Source organism: Salvelinus alpinus, chromosome 37 (genome assembly GCF_045679555.1).
Source record: "Salvelinus alpinus chromosome 37, SLU_Salpinus.1, whole genome shotgun sequence".
In the NCBI taxonomy this organism is placed as follows: Eukaryota; Metazoa; Chordata; class Actinopteri; order Salmoniformes; family Salmonidae; genus Salvelinus; species Salvelinus alpinus.
The window spans coordinates 16,567,280-16,584,088 of NC_092122.1; the positions used below are offsets into that span (position 1 = coordinate 16,567,280).

At 41.3% G+C, this 16,809-nt stretch overlaps 1 protein-coding gene across 2 annotated transcripts in view; it reads left to right on the plus strand.

Annotated features, from left to right (window-relative positions):
- The first annotated feature begins 303 nt into the window (after positions 1–303).
- LOC139565629 (protein SCAF11-like) overlaps positions 304–16,809 on the plus strand; it is a 28,393-nt gene continuing 11,887 nt past the window's right edge. For both annotated transcript variants that reach the window (XM_071386082.1, XM_071386083.1), the window contains exons 1-5: positions 304–543; positions 8,454–8,517; positions 8,653–8,798; positions 8,978–9,061; positions 9,200–9,282. In XM_071386082.1, coding sequence (XP_071242183.1) covers positions 8,496–8,517; positions 8,653–8,798; positions 8,978–9,061; positions 9,200–9,282 — 335 coding nt within the window. In that variant the 5' untranslated portion in view covers positions 304–543; positions 8,454–8,495. The remainder of the gene's footprint in view (positions 544–8,453; positions 8,518–8,652; positions 8,799–8,977; positions 9,062–9,199; positions 9,283–16,809) is intronic.

A 16,809-nucleotide genomic window follows, 5' to 3' on the forward strand; every position in this document is an offset into this window, starting at 1 on the left:
GTTTGTCCACCCAAACTACCTTAATTGGGTATATATGGCTCTGAGTGTTACTTACCTTTTACTTGGATGTCCTGTTGATGCCCTGTCACTAAAATTGTCAGTCTCCTGCTACTGTTTATGAAATTAGACTTTCAGCCCCATGACAGTTACCGCTATAATTATGTTTCTTGTAATTTTATTGCATATACATTCCGTTCAATGGAAAGGCAAGGAAAATATCAATGCTTTCTTGGAAATATTTTAATTTCATTGGCTAAAAAACAGATTCCGGTTATATCTGGGACCGGAAACAGTTCAAGGATTTCTTCCCTAGTGTAAAATGTATTGCAGCGACACTGTGCGGTGCCTTTTCAACTTCACAGGTTTCAGACATCGAGACATGTGGCCGAGACGTTCTTAAATGTATAACGAGTTAGCAGTGCAATCTATTCGGCTATGTTCAGGTTCTCTTCTAGCTTTGGAGACTAACCAATACACGGAAATAAGTGGGACAACAAAAAATAAACAACCAGGCCAATTTTCTAGCTATTGATTTAGCTTCGGGTAAGTCAACAAACACGTAGCTAGCTAACCAATTTAGCAAGCAAAAGTATCGTTAGTAAAAAAAAATATATATCGTTAGCTGCTAGCTAGGTAGCTGTTATCGTGGCTAATATAGCGTCTGCACTGTAGGCCAGGCCAGTCTCGTTAGCCAATAAAGTTGAATAATTAACGAGCTAGCTATGAACATGTTTCTTGTTACTGACCTAAATACAATTACGTTACTAGCCAGCTAACAGCTGACTAGCCTATATCAACCAAAAGTAGTGAGGTAAATTAGCTGACTAGCGCCTGATCATGACCATCTTGTTACCGTTATCTGAATTGCAAACTAGCCAGCTAACGCTAGTTAACTTAGTTATCAAACTAGTAGAAAGAACAAGTAGCTAGTTAACCAGCGAGACAGAAGTTAGTTGACGTTTGAGGGGGACTAGTACACACTAATAGTAGAAGAAGAAGTTGAAGGGTCGTGTTACATCACACATGGGCCACATCAAAGTTTAAATTGTTAACGTCAGCGACCGCAGGACATTCCATAATGTTTACTAAATTAAATGGCAACTTACGTGACAGCTAGCTGCGTGGTATTTGGTTAGCTAGCTGGACAGAAAATAAAATACAAGACCACAACTCGCCAAATTTACTATATGGTAGGAAGCTAGCTGACTAGCTGTTTAAATTAAATAATCCAAGATGGCATTGGATGATAAAGAACATGGCGAGTTAACGCTTAGTTATTTTAGCAGCTGACATGGTAGAGAGTGTTGGCCTCAGTGACCAGTGTAACCCATTTAATTTGAATCTCTGTGCCTCTGTCCAGGCCTGCCTGTATTTTAGCCAGAGCTGACAGACTGGCTAAGCAAGGCCTTTTGTGGTACCCTTGCCACTGTGGTAAACCCGTTTGCTCTGGCTTTCACTGGACGGTGTTGTTTTGCTTCCTGATTGAGGTTAAATGCAGAAGACAAAATTAAGTTGACTGCATTCAGCGGTACAAACTTTCCTGTTGCTCCACTCACCAAGCAGACGTTGACTTATCAACTGGCTATGTACACTTTGTGACTTTGTTTATTTAATTTAACCTTTATTTAACTAGGCAAGTCGGTTAAGAACAAATTCCTATTTACAATGGACGGCCTACCCTGGCCAAACCCTAACCCGGACAACGCTGGGCCAATTGTGTGTCGCCCTATGGGACTCCCAATCCAATCATGGCCGGTTGTGATACAGCCTGGAATCGAACCAGTAGTGACGCCTCTAGCACTGAGATGCAGTGCCTAAGACCGCTGCGACATCTCCAGTCTCCTGCTTCATCTGCTGGTCAGGAGCACGGTTAGCTAGCGATCCACTATTCCAAGTATGTTTGTTTCTTCTATTGGACGCGGAGACCGAGAGATATCCTTGGCCAAATCAGCCTTTCATTCAAGTAGTTACTCGCCAGACACATGCTGGCTTAGACGAGACCATTTGTTCACATTTGCTGGGCTTATGCAGATGCAGTTTAAAGTTTTGTCTTATGTGCGGGATAGGCATGGTATACATCGTCCAACTTAAGCTCACTTGCAGGTTCCTTCTCGACAATGCAACAATAAGAAATGGTACAAAAGGGGCCTCCCGGGTGGCGCAGTGGTCTAGGGCACTGCATTGCAGCGCTAGCTGCGCCACCAGAGACCCTGACTCTGCGTGCAATGAACGCAAGAGAAGTGACACAATTTCACCTGGTTAATATTGCCTGCTAACCTGGATTTCTTTTAGCTAAATATGCAGATTAAAAAATATATACTTCTGTGTATTGATTTCAAGAAAGGCATTGATGTTTATGGTTAGGTACACGTTGGAGCAACGACAGTCCTTTTTTGCGAATGCGCACCGCATCGATTATATGCAATGCAGGACACGCTAGATAAACTAGTAATATCATCAACCATGTGTAGTTATAACTAGTGATTATGATTGATTGATTGTTATAAGATAAGTTTAATGCTAGCTAGCAACTTACCTTGGCTTCTTACTGCATTCGCGTAAGAGGCGGGCTCCTCGTGAGGCAGGTGGTTAGAGCGTTGGGCTAGTTAACCGTAAGGTTGCAAGATTGAATCCCTGAGCTGACATGGTAAAAATCTGTCATTCTGCCCCTGAACAAGGCAGTTAACCCACCGTTCCTAAACCATCGTTGAAAATAAGAATGTGTTCTTATCTGACTTGCCTAGTTAAAGGTAAAAAGAAAAAACGTCCAAAATTACCAATTTCCGATTGTTATGAAAACTTGAAATCGGCCCTAATTAATCGTCCATTCCGATTAATCGGTCGACCTCTAGTATGTTTGGCAGCATGAGTGAAGGATGCTTTGTTACGAAATAGGAAGCCGATTCTAGATTTAATTTTGGATTGGAGATGCTTAATGTGAGTCTGGAAGGAGAGTTTACAGTCTAATATTGATCAGTGATCGGTTGAAGAGCATGCATTTAGTTTTGCTTGCATTTTAGAGCAGTTGTAGGCCACGGAAGGAGTGTTGTATGGCATTGAAGCTCATCTGGATGTTTGTTAACACAGTGTCCAAAGAAGGGCCAGAAGTATACAGAATGGTGTCGTCTGCGTAGAGGTGGATCAGAGAATCACCAGCAGCAAGAGCGACATCATTGATGAATACAGAGAAAAGAGTCGGCCTGAGAATTGAACCCTGTGGCACTCCCATAGAGACTGCCAGAGGTCCGGACAACAGGCCCTCCGATTTGACACACTGAACTCTATCAGAGAAGTAGTTGGTGAACCAGGCGAGGCAGTCATTTGAGAAACCAAGGCTGTTGAGTCTGCCGATTTAGAATGAGGTGATTGACAGAGTCGAAAGCCTTGGCCAGGTCGATATAGACAGCTGCACAGTAGTCTGTAATCGATGGCAGTTATGATATCGTTTAGGACCTTGAGCGGGCTGAGGTGCACACATGACCAGCTCGGAAACCAGATTGCATAGTGGAGAAGGTACAGTGTGATTCTAAATGGTCAGTGATCTGTTTGTTATCTTGTCTTTCGAAGACTTTAGAAAGGCAGGGCAGGATGGATATAGGTCTATAACAGTTTGGGTCTAGAGTGTCTCCCCCTTTGAAGAGGGGGATGACCGTGGCAGCTTTCCAATCTTTGGGGATCTCAGGCGATACGAAAGAGGTTGAACAGGCTAGTAATAGGGGTTGCAACAATTGTGGTGGATAATTTTAGAAAGAGAGGGTCCAGATTGTCTAGCCCAGTTGATTTGTAGTGGTCCAGAATTTGCAGCTCTTTCAGAACATCAGCTATCTGGATTTGGGTGAAGGAGAAGCAGGGGGGGCTTGGGCAAGTTACTGCGGGGGGTGCATAGCTGTTGGCCGGGGTAGGGGTAGCCAGGTGGAAAGCATGGCCAGCCGTAGAAAAATACTTATTGAAATTCTTGATTATCATGGTGACAGTGTTTCCTAGCCTCAGTGCCGTGGGCAGCTGGGAGGAGGTGCTCTTATTCTCCATGGACTTTAGTGTCCCAAAACATTTTGGAAAATGCAAATTTCTGTTAGAAAAGCAAAGGCTAGCTTTTTCAAACTGACTGTTTGTATTGGTTCTTAACTTCCCTGAAAAGTTGCATATCGCTGGGGCTATTCGATGCTAATGCAGTACGCCACAGGATGTTTTTGTGCTTGCTGGTCAAGGACAGTCAAGTCTGGAGTGAACCAAGGGCTATATCTGTTCTTAGTTCAACATTTTTTGAATGGGGCATGCTTATTTAAGATGGTGAGGAAAGCACTTTTAAAGAATAAACAGGCATCCTCTACCGGGATGAGGCCAATATCCAGTTGTGCTAAGTTGTGGAGAATCACAGCAGTCTGATGGCTTGTAGATAGAAACTGTATCTGAGCTTGTTGGTGTCAGACCTCATGCTCCGATACCGTCTACCCGACGGTAAGGGAGAGAACAGCGCGTGTGTGGGATCCTTGATGCTGCGTGCCTACCTCAGGCACTGTTTCGAGTAGATATCCTGGATGAGTGAAAGCATCAGTGATGTACTGGGCCGCCTTCACCCCCATAGGATTATAGTTTATTTACATTTGTCATTTAGTAGACGCTCTTATCCAGAGCAGCTTACAGTTGGTATATTCATCTTACGCTTGCTAGGTGGGACAACCACATATCTTAGTCATAGTTAGTACATTTTTCCTCGGTCAAGTGATCTTGTAGTGGATGCGAGCTTCGACTGGAAGCCAGTGGAGCGTGCAGACGAGCGGGGTGACATGGGAGAACTTGGGATGGTTGAACACCAGGTGGGCTGTGCCGTTCTGGATAAGTTGCAGGGGTTTGATGGGACAAGTGTGTAGTCCAACCAACACCGACTTGCGGTAGTCCAGACGGGAGATGACAAGTGCCCGGATTAGGACCTGTGCCGCTTCCTGTGTGTGACAGTGTCGTACTCTACCGATGTTGTAGCATGAACTTGCAGGAGCGAGTTTCTGCTTTGATGTTTGCAGACAGAAATGATTAATGACTGGGCAGGAATATAGTACAGTTGAAGTCGGAAGTTTACATACACTTAGGTTGGAGTCATTAAAATTCGTTTTTCAACCACTCCACAAATTTCTTGTTAACAAACTATAGTTTTGGGAAGTCGGTTAGGTAGGACATCTACTGTGTGCATGACACAATTTTTCCAACAATTGTTAGACAGATTATTTCACTTATAATTCACTATCACAATTCCAGTGGGTCAGAAGTTTACATACACTAAGTTGACTGTGCCTTTAAACAGCTTGGAAAATTCCAGAAAATGTCATGGCTTTAGAAGCTTCTGATAGGCTAATTGACATCATTTGAGTCAATTGGAGGTGTACCTGTGGATGTATTTCAAGGCCTACCTTCAAACTCAGTGCCTCTTTGCTTGACATCATGGGGAAATCTAAATAAAATCAGCCAAGACCTCAGATAAAGAATTGTAGACCTCCACAAGTCTGGTTCATCCTTGGGAGAAATTTCCAAATGCCTGAAGGTTCCACGTTCATCTGTACAAACAATAGTACGCAAGTATAAACACTATGGGACCACGCAGCCATCATACCGCTCAGGAGGGAGACACGTTCTGTCTCCTAGAGATGAACGTACTTGTGCGTAAAGTGCAAATCAATCCCAGAACAACAGCAAAGGACCATGTGAAGATGCTGGAAGCAACAGGTACAAAAGTATCTATATCCACAGTTAAACGAGTCCTATATCGACATAACATGAAAGGCCCCTCAGCAAGGAAGAAGCCACTGCTCCAAAACCGCCATAAAAAAAGCCAGACTACGGTTTGCAACTGCACATGGGGACAAAGATCGTACTTTTTGGAGAAATGTCCTCTGGTCTGATGAAACAAAAATAGAACTGTTTGGCCATAATGACCATCGTTATGTTTGGAGGAAAAGGGGGAGGCTTGCAAGCCGAAGAACACCATCCCAACTGTGAAGCACGGGGCTGGCAGCATCCTGTTGTGGGGGTGCTTTGCTGCAGGAGGGATTGGTGCACTTCACAAAATAGATAGAATCATGAGGTAGGAAATTATGTGGATATATTGAAGCAACATCTCAAGACATCAGTCAGGATGTTAAAGCTTGGTCGCAAATGGGTCTTCCAAATGAACAATGACCCCAAGCATACTTCCAAAGTTGTGGCAAAATGGCTTAAGGACAACAAAGTCAAGGTATTGGAGTGGCCATCACAAAGCCCTGATCTCAATCCCATAGAAGATTTGTGGGCAGAACTGAAAAAGTGTGTGCGAGCAAGGAGGCCTGCAAACCTGACTCATTTACACCAGCTCTGTCAGGAGGAATGGGCCAAAATTCACTCAACTTATGGCTTGAATAAATAAATAATGAAATGGAACACGCTCAAGAAAAAACTAATTGCTTATGCTAACTCTAGATGCAGAAACAAATAATACTTCAGTGAAACTTTCCTGAACTTGCTGCAAATGATGTACAAAACACCAAATGTCAGAATAAGGGTAAATGGTACATTATTCTCTAGGGTTCCCGCCACTATGGATGAAATAAAACCATAGTGTCGTATCTGGATACAAACTAAATACAGGGAAATCAGAACTAATTACTGTAGGTCAACCAATATGCCAAGACATCAAAACTAGGTTTAAACTTAAATGGGATCAAAATAAACTGAAATACTTATTGATTACTATCCCCCAAGACTTGACTTTGCAATTCTGGGAAACCAGTTAAACAGGAACTACCTACAAATATGGACATTGGTGCCTTTTAACAATAACAGGAAGACTTTAAACTATTAAAATGAATGTCCTCCCAAGATTTTATTCCTGTTCCAGAATCTATCAAACTATTACTCAACACTTTTAAACAGTAGTATAAACTCCTGAGTAAATTCATATGGGGAGGATGAACAGTCCGTGTCCAACTTAAAACAATCAAACAATGTAAATAAGCAGGGGGACTAGCATTACCAAACCTAATGAATTATTATATAGCTGACCAACAAAAATACATTTTTGTTTGGATAAACCCGGCATCAACAGCTAAATGGAATCCACCAAATGGAAAAACTATAAGTGCAACCATATTTATGAAGACAATCAATGCACACACTAGGAAGATAGAAAATACCTGTATAAATAATACTATAAAGATCTGGACAAAGATCACCAAAATAAAAGGCATCTAAACAGACCTGATCTACCTGCGAGAAATTGTAATGGACGGCGACTTTAAGCGAAGTATGATTGATGATACATTTAAATTATGGGCTGCCCGGGTATCATTAGATGTTCACAGACAAGGGGATAGATACATTTGAATACCTATAAAAATATATATATTTTACAATTACTTACAAGTGAGAAGTTCTTACTAAAGCAGTGGGACCAAATAAAACACTTAGTGATAAAAAGGACATTCTCAAATGCAGGAAAATTAAATGAAAATCGAGGACTGTTTAATTTTATCGCTTGATCTCAATGACATCACCAGTCAAATCTATATTAAACCAAAAAAATATTTAGCTAGCGTAACGTTACGGTATTTTAGCCAAAAGTATTGCATATATCTATAAATAGGGTTGGCTAGACTTCCAGAATTACAAGTTGGCTAGCAAGGTACCTTGGCGTTTTTTTTTTTGGACGATCTGATGAGAATCTGAGGAAGATGGGTAACTTTTTGTAACTTGTTAATTATTTGATCAAATATTGAATTTGGCCCTTTAATACGATAGCCCATAGAAACGCATTGAGTAACACATTCATAAAAGACAGTCCAAAAAGAAATCATAAGGACTGTCCTATATCTAGGAGATATAAGAAGGCTCAGGAAATATTTTTTGTTTTTTGGATGCATAATTAACCTCTTATATTTGTTGGCACAAAACTACCTCCATACTTCCATTAGTTTGTATGGGCCACCTTCAGACGAGTCCTGTGACACTTGTGGGGGTCGTATAGCAAAACAGAGAACATCGCCGTGTTCGTGAGAGTCTCCCCTTTCCATAGAGTAGTAATAGTTTGTAGGCCGTTCGGACGCTACAGACGTTTTCGTGAGAAGAAAGATTTTTGGGATGTCTCATGGTCTGACAAACACAGCTATAGCTCGGCCACCTTCCACCGCAGATGCGGAAAGCCGACATAGTCGGATGCGGTGGATTGCGACGCAGGCCATGCAAAAATACTGATATCTCTAGTTTAAACTGACAGATTTAAAATGTTTTTTAGTGTTACTTAAATTGACACACAGGTGTGTCAATAGACTCTTAAGGATTAAGTTGGCCATTGTGTAAATAATGCATTAAAGTTGATGGAAAACTTGCTTGACAATTTGGTTACACACACATCTCAAGTTCAATGTAATTAAGTGATGGCACTGTGACTGGGTTGTTAACAAGAATCTCTCATACATTTTTATTTCCAGGGGTCATCTGGTCATTAGGGACAAAGCAATACTGTGCCAAAGATGACGGGTGAATCGGGAAATGGTAAGTAACTGCCAGCCAGTCATCATGAAAAATATCTTTCAGTGGGCTTTGGCACCATGGTTTAATTTAATCGTCTCTACCCTCAAGTTTGTTCTTGAATGACAAGCTGTTGTGCCACCTCTCTCTGGTTGTCAGACGGACAGACCCCAGAGGGCGACCCGGAGCCGGAAGAGGCGGAGCGGTGTCCTATCTGCCTGGGCGCCCTGGGCCGCTGTGTCCTGGCCATGCCCGACAGCTGCTGCCATTTATTCTGCCTCAGCTGCCTCCTCAGATGGGCAGAGGTAAGCACCATGTACTGTCCTACCCCCTAGACACATCACTCTCATTGGCAACAGATAGTGCTGCAACTTGCAAGTTGTCTATTGTGATAAGCCATGGTCTTACTCCCGGTGAGGCTCAGGAGACGATACATGGCTAAGATGTGTGTAGACTGATGTTTTTTTTTGTCTGTGTTTTTAAGTTGCAGGCAGTTCCATCCTGCCCAGTGGACAGGCAGCCTTTCAATGTTGTCTACAAACGTGACGCTGTGCTGGGATGTGTGACGGTAAGCAGGGGTTTCTTCACTGGCTCTACCTTCTATGTTTCACGATTTATAAATGACATTCACAAGCTATATTATAGCTTTAGTCACTATGCAGGGAGAATTTACGTGCTGTGACTTCAGTTGTGATGTGAATCTCAGGTTCCTGTGAAGAAGAGAGTCAGCCAATCAGAGCCAGAGAAGTGTGGCTGCACAGACCCGGAAGCCAGTGGCTGTTTGTTAAAGTGAGTAGAGGTCTTGCGTTAGTGAAAAGGTTGCCCTGCTGCAGAGTTAACCTGACAAAGACCCTTTGTGGTTGAAACGTTGTCTTTAAACTTGGGGAGCATTCAAACAGTGTGTAGCTTAATGGCAGTCACTTTGCAGTGCATTATTATATTCATTTTTTACCACATTTTCATTTTTTTTGTCATTTTTTGTTGGAGGTGGGGGCTACAGGTACAATATACATGTTAATTTACACACTTAGTTTATACCACATGTACCTGTACTCTAAAGGATAATAACACTAAGAAATACATACAGAGAAATTATTATATTGATCACACAGGATTTTGTAGTAATACAATTGGTATGTAAAGAAACAGAGGTGCCCACCCACCACCCAAAATCATGTTTTCCACCCCTTCCCACCCAGCCTAGCAACACAGGTTGGGTGTCAGTTCCCCCCCCCCATATCTCTATCTGTAGTTATTTGGCGAATTTAGTTGTGACTGATACAAACCTTAGAATTTCTTAGAAATCAAAAAGTTACACAAAAAGCTTGCACTCTGTTCCTTGCCTCAGGCTGCGTACCCTGTTCTCGCAAGTGTTCATATTTTCACCCATCAGACTATTTTCAATTTTATGTCAAATTAGTTTTGATTTAGAATGGCCCATTATCAAATGGGTAGGAAGGAACAGGGGCAGGGGAAAAACACGTAATCCATATGCACTCAAATAGCGAATGGAGGCCGCGCGTTCCCGCAGGTTAAATTATGCCGGGTAGGCTACTTTGGTTTTATAGCGGAGCAGCTGAGAAATAAATATAGTAGCAGCTGGGATCCTCCTCTTTTTAGTGGCAACCATCAAAACTCTGCTTTCACACAGGATTGCATATAGAAATGTCTGGGCTTATAAGAACACTTATTTCACTTTGCGGATCAATCACTCTTTGAGGAGTATGCATCCTCGCTGCGTGGCAGGTGATATTCCGCCGAAATTCTTTATGCCACAGGCTCTCCAACCAACCATGTTCCTGCAGCTAGGGACAATACAGCCCTGAGTACCAGGCCATTAGCGACCTGATGGTTGTAAGCGATTTGGGTACTACCAACTCATGTCCAGATTGCATAAGAGGAGATTACTGTGACCCCACGGTCACGTCGAATTTAACTGCGGTCATTACAACCCTAGTTGGGAGTTGGGGCCAATTTCATCGTAAAACTTTTCCTTGGTGTTCAGACTGTATTTAACAAACTTAAAATGTATAAGTTAATGGTTAGGACACCAAGGTTGTATTTTTCTATATTCAATTCTTGTTAAATGGTTGTTCAGATTCACTTAGCTCTTTGGACCATACTTTTTTAATGGCGAGCACAGAATGAGCTTTCCAAAAGTTGTTTATGTATTATATAGATTCATTATTTTTGGGAACCCAGATCATTTATTTATAAATCTTGTCATTGGCATAGCTGACCTAAATTTGTAAATATAGAAAAAAGGAGTCGCTTGGTAATGTGTATGTCTTTCAGATCTTGAAATGTTCTCAAACCATTGCTGTCCATGATATCGGCAAGGGTCGTGATTACATATTTGGACCATTAGGGCGATGCAAAAGGCCGCCCTCCAGATCACAAGGCATTATTGTGAAATAATTGAGTATGGGCATGCCATTTTGATTCACAGTTGCATTGTTTTTCAATTTTGCGGCAAAATAGAAATTGTGTAAGCAATAATAGGACCAAAGCGTAGTTGACATTAAGCGATATCAGTGAAGACCACCTCTTCCGGGGCAATGGGATACACCATATTTGTCTCTCTACTCAGCCAGGGGGTGGAAGAATCATGTCTAAACAAATTTAGGATGGGCTGAAATGCTAGTGCCTGGAAATACAATTTAAAGTTTGGTACAGTTATAGAGGTCGACCGATTAATCAGAATGGCCGATTAATTATGGCCGATTTTCAAGTTTTCATAACAATCGGAAATCTGTATTTTTGTACACCGAATTGGCCTATTTTTTTTTTTACACCTTTATTTAACTAGGCATGTCAGTTAACCTCTCTGGGATCGTTTGGGACGCTAGCGTACCACCTCGCCAACAGCCAGTGAAATTGCAGGGCGCCAAATTCAAACAGAAATCTCATAATTAAAATATACCATTTTAAAGGTAATCTTGTTGTTAGTCCCACCAAAGTGTCCGATTTCAAATAGGCTTTTCAGCGAAAGCACCACAAACGATTATGTTAGGTCACCACCAACTCACAGAAAAATTCTGCCATTTTTCCAGCCAAAGAGAGGAGTCACAAAAAGCACAAATAGAGATAAAATTAATCACTAACCTTTTGATGATCTTCATCAGATGACACTTATAGGACTTCATGTTACACAATACATATGTCTTGTTCGATTAAGTTCATATTTATATCAAAAAACCTCCGTTTACATTGGCGCCATGTTCAGAAATGCCTCCAAAATATCCGGAGAAATTGCAGAGAGCCACGTCAAATAACAGAAATACTCATCATAAACTTTGATGAAAGATACATGTTTTACATAGAATTAAAGATACACTTGTTCTTAATGCAACCGCTGTGTCAGATTTCAAAAAGCTTTACGGCAAAACACAATATTCAATAAACTGAAAACATCGTTCAGCCACAAAAGCAAGCCATACAGTTACCTGCCAAATTGTGCAGTCAACAAAACTCATAAAAAGCATTATAAATCTTCACTTACCTTTGCTGTTCTTCGTCGGAATGTACTCCCAGGACTCCCACAAGAAATGTTAGTTTTGTTCGATTACGTCCATATTTATGTCCAAATACCTCCGTTTTGTTCGCGCGTTTAGTTCACTATTCCAAAGGCACAATGCGCGAGCGCAAAATCCAAACGAAAAGTCAAGAGTTCCATTACGGTTTGTAGAAACATGTCAAACAATGTTTACAATCAATCCTTAGTGTCTTTTTATAATAAATCTTCAATAATATTCCAACCAGACAATAGCGTATTCCACGCAGTAAACGTGCGTGACCACGCAGTAAACAACTCATTGGCCTCAGCCTAGTTAACTTGTTGAAACAGCTCTTATTTGACCCCCTTCCACAATAGAAGCCTCAAACAAACTTTCTAATGACTGTTGACATCTGCTGGAAGCCTTGGGAAGTGCAATCTGGCCCCATAGACACAGCATATTGGTTAGGCAATCACTTAAATGAAACTACAAACCTCAGATTTCCCACTTCCTGGTTGGATTTATCTCAGGCTTTCGCCTGCCATATGAGTTCTGTTATACTCACATACATTATTTTAACAGTTTTGGAAACTTTAGAGTGTTTTCTATCCAAATCTACTACTTATATGCATATCATAGCTTCTGGGCCTGGGTAACAAGCAGTTTACTCTGGGCACCTTATTCATCCAAGCTACTCAATAATGCCCCCCTTTCCCAAAGAAGTTAACTACACATGGTTGATGATATTACTAGTTTATCTAGCGTGTCCTGCGTTGCATATAATCGATGCGGTGCGCATTTGCGAAAAAGGACTGTCGTTGCTCCAACGTGTACCTAACCATAAACATCGATGCCTTTCTTAAAATCAATACACCTGCATATTAAGTTAATATTGCCTGCTAACATTAATTTCTTTTAACTAGGGAAAATGTGTCACTTCTCTTGCAACAGAGTCAGGGTATATGCAGCAGTTTGGGCCGCCTGGTTCGTTGCGAACTGTGTGAATACTATTTCTTCCAAACAAAGACAGCCAACTTCGTCAAACGGGGGATGATTTAACAAAAGCGCATTTGCGAAAAAAGCACAATCGTTGCACGACTGTACCTAACCATAAACATCAATGCCTTTCTTAAAATCAATACACAGAAGTATATATTTTTAAACCTGCATATTTAGCTAAGCAGTTAGCAGGCAATATTAACCAGGTGAAATTGTGTCACTTCTCTTGCGTTCATTGCACGCAGAGTCCGGGTATATGCAACAGTTTGGGCCGCCTGGCTCGTTGCGAACTAATTTGCCAGAATTTTACGTAATTATGTCATAACATTGAAGGTTGTGCAATGTAATAGGAATATTTGGACTTATGGATGCCACCCGTTAGATAAAATACGGAACGGTTCCGTATTTCACTGAAAGAATAAACGTTTTGTTATCGAGATGATAGTTTCCGGATTCGACCATATTAATGACCTACGGCTCGTATTTCTGTGTGTTATTATGTTATAATTAAGTCTATGATTTGATAGAGCAGTCTGACTGAGCGATGGTAGGCACCATCAGGCTCGTAAGCATTCATTCAAACAGCACTTTCGTGCGTTTTGCCAGCAGCTCGTCGCTGTGCTTCAAGCATTGCGCTGTTTATGACTTCAAGCCTATCAACTCCTGAGATTAGGCTGGTGTAACCGGTGTGAAATGGCTAGCTAGATAGCTATTCACTCTCTCTGAGACTTGGAGCAGTTGTTCCCCTTGCTCTGCATGGGTAACGCTGCTTCGAGGGTGGCTGTTTTCAATGTGTTCCTGGTTCGAGCCCAGGTAGGAGCGAGGAGAGGGACGGAAGCTATACTGTTACACTGGCAATACTAAAGTGCCTATAAGAACTTCCAATAGTCAAAGGTATATGAAATACAAATGGTATAGAGAGAAATAGCCCTATAATTCCTATAATAACTACAACCTAAAACTTCTTACCTGGGAATATTGAAGACTCATGTTATAAGGAACCACCAGCTTTCATATGTTCTCATGTTCTGAGCAAGGAACTTAGACGTTAGCTTTCTTACATGGCACATATTGCACTTTTACTTTCTTCTCCAACACTTTGTTTTTGCATTATTTAAACCAAATTGAACATGTGTCATTATTTATTTGAGGCTAAATTGATTTTATTGATGTATTATATTAAGTTAAAATAAGTCAGTATTGTTGTAATTGTTATTATTACAAATAAATAAAATAAATCGGTATCGGCTTCTTTTGGTCCTCCAATAATCGGTATCGGCATTGAAAAATCATAAATCGGCGACCTCTATACAGTGAGTCCTCCTACGTATTTCCCTCTTTGTAAGTTTGTTAATTTTAACCGGGATCGCTTACCTTGCCATATTCATTTTGCAACCACACCATGAATTTTATCCCAATAGCCAAAAGGGCGAGACATGGGAAGCATTGAACTACATAAATTCAGCCGTGGCAATATATTCTGCTGGTTAATCTACTGAGGTTGGATTGACTTGATTTGAACGTTCTGTAAAAATGTCTAGCAATGGTTTTATCTAAGGAAGGAAATATATCTCCTCCCAAATGTTTAAAATGGGGAAACTATTGTGATTTCACAAGTAGAGCTGGAGTCCTCCATCGTAGAGAACGGCCGAGCCGATATATAATCAGACTAGCAAAGACCAATGTCGTCCCATCGGCCCTTCTCTATCGGCTTTGCCTATAGTCCCTTTACATAGCAAACCTGCTGTTACATTCAGAGATGTACAGTTATTTATAGAAGAATCTTTCATTAATTTGGGTTCTGATAGTAATTCCCCTGTTTCAGATTCAATAGTTGCTATATCAGCTACTTGATCATAGCTTGTTGGCCAGTAAACGACTGGGACAATTGCCATGGAAGTCATGGTTGAGTCAAACTCGATGGATGGCAAATTCTGCTTAATCTTGTCAATAAATTAAGTTCTGTCTTGACTTTGGAAATAGTAATAGGTACCTGGTCTGAAAAAGAGTTTGAAAATGCAGCTAACATTTCCCATGATGATATCTTTAATTGTGATTTATTCAACCGAGATGCAAATGCAGTTGCATTATTTTTATAAAACCTTTAATGGCATTCCATAGAATTCTGACATTTGTAGTTGGCAGTAGTAAGCCTGATGATCAGACAAGCTCATACAGTGCCTTCGGAAAGTATTCAGACCCCTTGACTTTCTCCACATTGTTACTTTAAAGCCTTATTCTAAAATGTATTCATTTTTCCCCTCATCAATCTACACACAATACCCCATAATGACAAAGCAAAAACCGGTGTAGACATTTTTACTAAAAATAACAAACTGATATCACATTTACATAATTATTCAGACCTTTTACTCAGTTCTTTGTTTAAGCACCTTTGGCAGCAATTACAGCATCGAGTCTTATTGGGTATGACGATAAAAGCTTGGCAGACCTGTATTTGGGGGAGTTTCTCCCATTCTTCTCTGCAGATCCTCTCAAGCTCTGTTGGGTTGAATGGGAGAGCATTGCTACACAGCTATTTTCAGTTCTCTCCAGAGATGTTGGATTGGGTTCAAATCCAGGCTCTGGCTGGGCCACTCAAGGACATTCAGAGACTTGTCCCAAAGCCACTCCTGCGTTGTTTTGGCTGTGTTCTTAGGGTCGTTGTCCTGTTGGAAGGTGAACCTTCGCCCCAGTCTGAGGTCCTGAGTGCTCTGGAGCAGGTTTATATCAGGGATCTCTGTGTACTTTGCTCTGTTCATCTTTGCCTCGATCCTGACTAGTCTCCCCAGTCCCTGCCACTGAAAAACATCCCCACAGCATGATGCTGCCACCAGACGTGACGCTTGCCATTCAGGCCAAATAGTTCAATCTTGGTTTCATCAGACTAGAGAATCTTGTTTCTCATGGTCTGAGAGTCTTTAGAAGCCTTTTAGAAAGCTCCAAGCAGGCTGTCATTTGCCTTTTTTTCCTGAGGGGCTTCCGTTTGACCACTACCATAAAGGCCTGATTGGTGGAGTGTTGCAGAGATGGTTGTCCTTCTGGAAGGTTCTCCCATCTCCACAGAGGAACTATAGAACTCTGTCAGATTGACCATCGGGTTCTTGGTCACATCCCTGACCAAGGCCCTTCTCTCCCAATTACTCAGTTTGGTCGGGCGGCCAGCTCTAGGAAGAGTCTTGGTGGTTCCAAGCTTCTTCCATTAAAGAACGATGGAGCCCACTTTCTTTTTGGGGACATTCAATGCTGCAGAAATGTTTTGGTATCCTTCCTCAGATCTGTGCCTCGACACAATCCTGTCTCGTTGCTCTATGGACAATTCCTTCGATCTCATTGCTTGGTTTTTGCTCTGACATGGACTGTCAATTGTGGGAACTTATATAGACAGGTGTGTGTCTTTCCAAATCATGTTCAGTCAATTGAATTTACCACGGGTGGACTCCAATCAGTTTGATGAAACATCAAGGATGATCAATGGAAACATGATGCACCTGAGCTCAATTTAGAGTCATATAGCAAATGGTCTGAATAAAAACTTCTAAAAACCTGTTTTCACTTTGTCATTATGTGGTATTGTGTGTAGATTGATATGGGGGGGGGAATGATTTAGTCAATTTTAGAAGATTGTAACGTAACAAAATGTGTAAAAAGTCAAGGCGTCTGAATATTTTCTGAAGGCACTACGTTGAATTTCTATTTTCTTAATTTTAGAAAATAAAGGTGTAGATAATAAGAGAAATCGAGTACTCTGAGTAGAAAGTGCACTCTTTTGCTTTAGGAGTATGTGCTCACCGGGCATCAATGAGGTTATAATCAGAGA